General features: G+C 33.0%; 4 protein-coding genes and 1 long non-coding RNA gene across 5 annotated transcripts in view; 2 read left to right on the forward strand and 3 right to left on the reverse strand.

Annotated features, from left to right (window-relative positions):
- Positions 1 to 445, reverse strand: part of LOC119832298 (N-sulphoglucosamine sulphohydrolase) — a 28,252-nt gene extending 27,807 nt beyond the window's left edge. The window contains exon 1 of the mRNA XM_038355962.1: positions 323 to 445. Within this exon, the coding sequence (XP_038211890.1) occupies positions 323 to 422 (100 nt within the window). The 5' untranslated portion in view covers positions 423 to 445. The remainder of the gene's footprint in view (positions 1 to 322) is intronic.
- Positions 446 to 496: 51 nt separating this feature from the next.
- Positions 497 to 1,492, forward strand: LOC119832301 (phosphomannomutase). Its single transcript, XM_038355964.1, has one exon. It carries the CDS (start codon positions 679 to 681, stop codon positions 1,429 to 1,431), a length of 753 nt encoding a protein of 250 aa, XP_038211892.1. The 5' UTR covers positions 497 to 678; the 3' UTR covers positions 1,432 to 1,492.
- A 151-nt stretch (positions 1,493 to 1,643) lies between these two features.
- LOC119832300 (methylglutaconyl-CoA hydratase, mitochondrial) lies at positions 1,644 to 3,217 on the reverse strand. The gene is made up of 3 exons (XM_038355963.1): positions 2,700 to 3,217; positions 2,069 to 2,404; positions 1,644 to 1,971 (listed from the first exon to the last, which is right to left on the reverse strand). The coding sequence occupies exons 1-3, from the start codon at positions 2,965 to 2,967 to the stop codon at positions 1,706 to 1,708; spliced, it is 870 nt and encodes a 289-aa protein (XP_038211891.1). The 5' UTR covers positions 2,968 to 3,217; the 3' UTR covers positions 1,644 to 1,705.
- Positions 3,218 to 3,814: 597 nt separating this feature from the next.
- LOC119832303 (EKC/KEOPS complex subunit Tprkb-like) lies at positions 3,815 to 5,059 on the forward strand. The gene has a single exon (XM_038355967.1). It carries the CDS (start codon positions 3,909 to 3,911, stop codon positions 4,434 to 4,436), a length of 528 nt encoding a protein of 175 aa, XP_038211895.1. The 5' UTR covers positions 3,815 to 3,908; the 3' UTR covers positions 4,437 to 5,059.
- Positions 5,060 to 6,538: 1,479 nt separating this feature from the next.
- Positions 6,539 to 7,885, reverse strand: LOC119832309. The gene is made up of 2 exons (XR_005287923.1): positions 7,835 to 7,885; positions 6,539 to 7,560 (listed from the first exon to the last, which is right to left on the reverse strand). It is a non-coding gene; the product is annotated as an uncharacterized LOC119832309 (long non-coding RNA).

A 7,885-nucleotide genomic window follows, 5' to 3' on the forward strand; every position in this document is an offset into this window, starting at 1 on the left:
CTATTACAACTTTTGCTTATTTTTGATAACTGGCCAATGTTACACCTGAAAAACAAAGTTGGCGGGTTTCACGGTACCTATTAATTATTATTTATTTTAATTTGTAAATATTCGGCAAAAACTGTTGTAATAATATAAAATTACTCTCATTGGAGGACCTCTTATCATTAATTGATAAGGAAAGTCATTCCTATCAGTAATGTCAGCAAAACATTTATTGCTTTGTTGATAAAACATAACCTCGCAACTGTCAAAATTGCGTGGAAACATAATTTCGCTAGATTCATAAAGGAAATATATATTTTTTAAACACAATACTTACCCAATAGTATTAGGACATTTTTACTTTTATTAGATAACACAGTTCCTGTGACAAATACATGTATTAAAAGCACATAAACCACACTCGGTACATTCGCCATTCCTAGGACGATATCGATGTTTTTTACGTGTCTGACTTTCTGTCAGTTCGCCGACTACGTGTCAACGAAGTGTTAGCAGTCGAGACACACGATACACACTGACTACCGAGTTCTTACCGGGCGCTGTCTTCCTGGTTATTGACCGCAAAGCGCAGTGGGAGCAACATTATTTTTCTAAAGCAAATTGGTTTAGCTCCAAAATTCAAAAGTAAGCATTATTTTATTTTTCTCTTATTGCTGAGTAATCAAACGGAAAATGGCAAATCGGAAAAATATTTTATTATTATTTGATGTCGATGGAACGTTAACAAAACCCAGACAAGTAATAACTGAAGAGCTTAAACAATTTTTACTCAAAGAAGTTAAGCCAAGAGTGTCCTTAGGTGTCGTTAGCGGCTCCGACTATGACAAAATTGTGGAACAAATGGGTGGCAAGGACGTCACAGATCAGCTGGACTATGTATTTTGCGAGAATGGAGTAATGCAGTACAGGCAAGGAGTACTAAAAAGTGAGCAAAGCATCCTCAACTACATAGGTGAAAAAACATTGCAGAAAGTAATTAATTTTGCACTCGCTTACATGTCCAAATTGGAGTTACCAGCTAAACGGGGCAATTTTGTGGAGTTCCGCAGTAGTATGATCAACATCTGTCCTGTAGGCCGCTCCTGTACCCTTGCGGAGAGAAACGAGTTCTCTAAATTTGATACCGAACATCAAATTAGAGCAAAGTTTGTTGAAGCTTTACAAAATGAGTTTAAAGACACAAAGTTAAAGTTTGCTCTGGGAGGACAAATATCTGTGGATGTTTTTCCACACGGCTGGGACAAAACATACGCTTTGGACCATGTTGCTGATGCAAAATTTGAAGAAATTCACTTCTTTGGTGATAAAACAATGTTAGGTGGAAATGACTATGAAATTTATAATGATGAAAGAACTATCGGACATAAAGTAACTTCAGCTGAGGATACCAAAGAACAAGTACAGAAGTTCCTCAATATAGAATAATAATTTATTAATAAATTGTACATAACATGTTTTTATAAAAATATAATTATCATTGTTGAAATGCTTATCAGTTTTATTCTGAGTCAGATTATAGATAATATATTATCACTTGAACTTCAGGAAGACTCAATATTATGCAATCATTTATCATATTACAGAAATAACAAATTATCTCAGCACACTTAAAAACAACATGTCAAAATTATCAACAGTAAACTTGTACAAATATAACATTTCTATAAAATTCCTGTATATTAGCATAATGTTTAAATAACTAATGTCCTTTGTATTGTGGCTTTCTTTTCTCAATAAAAGACAGCATCCCCTCTTGCCGATCTTTTGTGGGAATATTTATCTCATAGCACTTTTGTTCCACCTCATATCCATCTTTTATACTCAGTTGTATGCCCTCGTTAATGGCTTGCTTAGCACATCTCAGAGCAATGGGTGCATTAGCAGTAATTTCACGAGCTAAGCTTAAAGCTTTATCGAAAGCTGCAGTATTTGTGCTGTTCTGCTGGACTGAATGATTGACTACACCTGGAATCAAATTTAAGAGATGGTATATGTAATTATAATATTTATGCTATTTTAATACTTTTCTGTCTATCAATATTATTTAAAATCAATAACTAACCTAGTTGTTGAGCTTCTTTGCCGCTTATAATTCTTGATGTGAATATTAGTTCTTTTGCAATATTACTGTGAATGACTCTTGGCAGCCTTTGAGTGCCCCCGGCACCAGGTATAAGTCCTCTTCCAGTTTCCACCAGGCCAAGCTTTGCAGTATCAGCTGCAACTCTTATGTCACATGCCAGGGCTAGTTCCAACCCTCCTCCTACAGCCACTCCTTCTATTGCAGCAATTGTTGGCATCGGAAGATCCTCAACATCTATGAAGGTTTGCCTTAATCCTCTTACAAATGATGCAACCTCATCATCATTCATTTTGAACCTTTCCTTCAAATTGGCACCTGCAAATAATTATTTTTAAATAGATCAATTTTAAAGTATTTGAAAGAGGTACCATACTATACTATACAATACCTTAAACATAACTAACTTTAAATGAGACCACATAAAAGGTACTTTCAGATTAATAAAGAATGATATAAATCGATTTACACAGATGAAAGTTCAGAGGTAACAAACATAAAAAAATACAGAGGTATTCAGAATTTCCTATTTTTTTACGTTGATTGGAGACAGTATAACATAGAAAAATAATTTGAATTAAGATTTATTGATGTAACATAAAAGTTAACTTACCGGCACAAAATATGCCTGGAACTAGACTATGTAGTATTACAACTGAGATTTTTGTATCTTCCTTGAGAATTGAGTTCACTTCTCTCATTGCAGCGAGTAGTTCAAACCCAAGCGCATTCTTCTGTTTAGGGCTGTTCAGGCCATAAACGGCGATACCCTTGTCTTCTCCAGTCAGACGATGGAATACAACAGGCCCAACATTCTCTGTAGTCTTGAGTTTTGTAGACAATCGTCTAATACTTTGCGAGTAAGGTAAAACTTTTAACATTTTGAAATTACTTTAAAAATCCAGATCTTCGTTCAGTTCAAAAACTATAATTACAATCTGCGAATTATTTTTATAACTCTTAATTATTATCTTATCGCGGATGTTGTGTTATCGTGTGTACACAATTTCGTAACTAAATAAAAAAGAGAGTTCCGTTTTATTTAATGTGCACAAAAACTTTAAATAAATAACAAATGGGTACAGAGTTCAAATAAATTCATTGTCATGCAAATGTAACAAATTTACTCAAATTAATTTAAATTCAAAACTGGACTGTAATAAACTAATAACATTTAACTACAACCTTACAAACTTTAACGACAAATAATAATGTACTTTATTCGCGAGCACTAAAGTTTATATTTTATTTATTCAACTACGGTCAAATTGACATACACTATACAGGTATATGACATTAAATAAACAGCTTCGTTCAAGTTGATATCGTATAAGTATTCATTCACATTTCACATATTCTTGCGAATAGCGAGGCGAATAACGAACGTGCATAATATTTTATCGCATTTACGCAACTGAATCGAAATCCACCTGTAATCACTGAACGAAAATATGCCCGGATGAGATAACTTTTCCTAAAAGTTACTATTGTTCTAATTAGTATAGTATGAACGGTTAATACTTTATATTGACGCGAATAGTCTGACAAACTCCAGCGAAACTAAAACAAAGTGAAGTTTTAAATTCTGTGCTGAGTACTCAATTCAAGATACGTACGAACATTTAAGCTTTGTAAGAAAATGATTCGAACAAAGCTTAAATGTTTGTATCTTTGCGGTGGACTTCTTTCTGTTTTTTGCGGTACTTTTCAGTATTCCTTATCACTTGTCAGTTGTCACTTGTCACAAACGCGCTTTTTTGAGGTTAGATTGTTGATAAAATTGTTTTTGTTTACATCTGTTCAATTTCACTATTTATAAAAGATGGTTGAGATATATTCATATCCTCTGGATCCCGACACAAAAACTAATTTAAAAATATATCTTTTCAAAAACGTTCTTAACGTGGAGACAATTAGAAACAACATTGTAAACGGTGTTTGGAACTGTGCGGCTATCAAGCCAAGTCTTGTATTAGATCCTCTGCAAATTGCCGTAGCGGCCAACCGTGCTGTGGTCGCTGAGAAAGCGGGAAATTTGGTTACGAGAACGGTGTATGGCGAAATTTTGTATAATTTATCACTTTCTAAAAACATCTCCCAGAGCCTTAGTAAGTTCGGCGTGGAAAAAGACAACGCTTTATTAATGTGTTTTCTAATTAATGACAAAGACGAAAGCGATAGCATTATAAAACAAATACAAGGAGAGCTTTGTCCTATCAGCGAATTACACAACTTTACAAACATGAAAGAAGTAAAAAGTGTTTACAAATTAAACTCGTTAAAATCCAATATAGATTTATTAGATATTATTGTAAGCCGTATGGTAATAAAGAATTTTGTAACATATTAGTTTGTTAGTAGTTGTTTGGTATGTTGTTAAAGAATATGTTATCTGAAATATATATAAATAAATAAATATTTAATAAGATGCTTTGTTTAAAAAATGTGTATTTTTGTGTTATGAGCATATCCATACAGTAATTTTATAACTAAATACATAGAAATCAATGATAATTATGGTACAAACCACCATGGCCAATATGTTTCAATGAAAATAATACTTTTTCTTTTTGTTAGTGTTGGCAAAGGATCTTGTAGGTTGCCTGATAGGAAGCATACACCTTGCCTATGTATGTTAGCTTAGATAGATAGATAAAGTTTATTAAAAGAACACATTAGCTTATCCTTTTTTCACTTCTGTAAATGGACTACCAACATGGGTTGAATAAGGTATAAACAATTGTTTCAAACCATTCTTTGTCCCTAATCCCATTAATTCATTCCTTATGCCTACTCACTTTCTAGGAAAATTAAGGTGCAGCTAGGTTCTGGCACTCCCTCTCATCATATGAAACAGTATTCCATGCTAATCTTCACTCACTGTTTTATTATAATTATGAGTATATATAAATAATGTCAATTCAAAATGTGGTACTTGGTATGAGGTATTTTAAATAAAAGTCATACAATTTGTGTACTGTTTTATTTAACAACAACAATTAATTATGTAAAATGTACAATTAAGTTACTATAAATTATATTATGTAAAAGCAATCAAATTGTAGACAATAGTCACGTGTCACATTGCCCAAATCACCGTTTTGTTCACACCAGTTGGTGGTGATGATGGTGAGCATCTCCATACATCCAGACGCATGGTGCAGCCCCAACTTCATAATTTGTTCAACTTTGGGTGACCATATACACGCGATTGTCTATCACATGCTTATAACTTTATCAAAATGCATCATAAAGCCTGCTTGGGTATACTTATGTTGTAATTGCAGTTATAATCGAACAAAGTTTCGTAATGCAGCTTGCAAACAGAAGTCAACAGGTAGAGATCATCATATTACAAAAAAATTGATCTCAATTCCTTATTGTGGACCCTGACCCCATTTTTTTTTTGTATTAATAATAGATCTCTTAATTTCATTAAGAAAAAAGATATCCTATTAAATTCAGAGTTCTCGTCAAAGAAACAAATAAATCCTTTATATGTTATCACTTTATATATTTGTCCCAAATTTTCATTTGTATCACAAGAAACCCATAGGACTAACCGCGGCAGGTTCGAGGCTCTGTTCTATACGAATATCATGAGGAGTCAATCTTATATTTTAATGCCAATATACATACTTACAAGTAAAAAGCAAGATAACCGCATATACATAGCCACCCGCTTATACATAGCTCGGTATTACCATATACTTATACTGCACGAATAAAAACCCATGATACAATAAAATTAATTAAACTATAACAAAAGAACACATCGTCAGCTGGTAAATAAACACTAAATTAACATAAAAATGGCATCTACTAACTATTGAGTGTTAGGAACTTTCTGATTTCTACATCACATTCTATACGAAAACAACTTGAAACTGCGTCGAAACAAACTTACGAGTAACTAATAATAAATAACTTAACCGTTATAACATTTCGATCACGCCGAGAACATCGCCTTCCAGTCGTCGGATATCAGCGGTTGATTCATCTTATCAATAGACTAAGTAGATACAAGACAAAATAAACCGTAATTGTATTCTCTTTAAGTATGAAATAATTTGAACATGTTATTTATCTGCTCATATCCAACCACCGGCGGGCGAACAATCGAAAGCGGCTGGGAGTAAATCTAAATCGTACAATATAACGTGTAGCACCTCTTGAACACCTGAATGTGCTACGTACTCGCTATGTATCTACACACTACTCGTTTATCTACTCTCTTTAAACACATACATTGTATTGTGTATTTATTATCGATCGTTAGTAAATGCTGCTAGCAGAGTTTCAAAGAAGGTACATAAACGATGTTGGGTATCGTTACTTATCGATATAGCGGGAACGGTGAAGTTCGATTTATATATTCTATTTTGTTACAAATGAGAAGCCATTTCAAATTTATAAAAAAGCCAAGATATTGTATGTACTTCATTATTTGTACAGACGAATTACGATATATGCTGTGAATATGTGAAAATGATTAAATATGAAATAAACAACCTTCACTTTTAGGTGGAAAGTATTATATGCAACTTTTTCATGTAAATTTGAAACATCTCTCTCGGTGATAGCATATGAAAATGAATTTATACTACATGCCTGAATTACACGGTCTCCATATATAATTTCATCTTATACATATCGCATGATAATTCTATATTATTACGTTGTTTAACATAATTTAATAACGTAAAATAATGTTACAAAATGCTATTAACTATAAGTACTTTGTGGGAAATATCTAACGTGATAAATAATATAAGAAATGCCGGGTCGTGTCTGCTATTTGAAATGTAAATAAAGGAAAGTTAAATGGCACAACTATTCGGTGGGAAGTATGTAAGCGACTACGGGAAATATTAGATAGTATTGAATATACAGTAATGCAACATAGGGTTATCACAATTCCCTTTTGATGTGTGCACCCTTGCAACGGGTAGGGCTGCCACCATTTCTTATTGTATTTTATAGAGAATCCGGCATGTCGAAATATTATTTCGATCATTCCGAATTTTTCGAATGGAATTTTGTACTCATAATGGTAAGCAATTAAATGTTATTCTTACAAATTTCAAATAAAAATATAATAAATTTAAATAACTTGTGTATAAATGTTTGTCCTAGACATCTTAGTTACACCACTGTAAACAGATAACAAACGCTGATAAAAAGTACTCACAAACAGACAACAAAGTAAAACATTTACATGGGGAACAAAAAAAAAATAAAACTTTCACAACCTCATGAAAACAAAAAGTTATAGCAAATAGCAGACACAAGCTTTAAATAGGGAATTATATGAACAAAATCGCCCATGTCTAGCTTTTAGCAACAAATGAAGAGTAAGGGTTGTATAGCAAGCGATGCTATGGGAAGCGACTAGTGTATTTTATATTATATATACGTATTTAGATGATGTAATGATGTCGCTCCACTCGCGTAGCCGCTGTGTTAAGCGCAACCTGAAATCAAAGAAATTATTGTCTTTCTTTCTTTCTTTGTAACATTCACTTGGGTAATACTAAAACTTATATCTGTTATAGTACTATTTACTACCTAAGAAAATAAGATAAAGGTGTAGTCAATTGTGCAAGTGTATTACTTAAAACTAATTTTGGGAAAAAGAAGAGTTATCAAGTCATTTTACTAAATTTATTAATAACTGGCAATAGTTAAGTAGATAGTACCCGAAACTGTATCATATTGAAATCGAGAAACTACATATAACAAACTCACTAAGCGGGCGCGTCGTGAGTTCGCTGCGGCGGAGCGAAGGCGTGGCGGGGC

This window comes from Zerene cesonia, chromosome 15 (genome assembly GCF_012273895.1).
Source record: "Zerene cesonia ecotype Mississippi chromosome 15, Zerene_cesonia_1.1, whole genome shotgun sequence".
NCBI lineage: Eukaryota > Metazoa > Arthropoda > Insecta > Lepidoptera > Pieridae > Zerene > Zerene cesonia.

Excerpts from the sequence above, each read along its gene's own strand:
- LOC119832300 (XM_038355963.1), bottom strand. The coding sequence starts at position 2,967 with ATGTTAAAAGTTTTACCTTACTCGCAAAGTATTAGACGATTGTCTACA. Across the intron at positions 2,405-2,699 it reads TCCAGGCATATTTTGTGCCG|GTGCCAATTTGAAGGAAAGG; the intron begins GTAAGTTAACTT and ends AATTATTTGCAG. Across the intron at positions 1,972-2,068 it reads CAAAGAAGCTCAACAACTAG|GTGTAGTCAATCATTCAGTC; the intron begins GTTAGTTATTGA and ends ATTTGATTCCAG.
- LOC119832301 (XM_038355964.1), top strand. The coding sequence starts at position 679 with ATGGCAAATCGGAAAAATATTTTATTATTATTTGATGTCGATGGAACG.
- LOC119832303 (XM_038355967.1), top strand. The coding sequence starts at position 3,909 with ATGGTTGAGATATATTCATATCCTCTGGATCCCGACACAAAAACTAAT.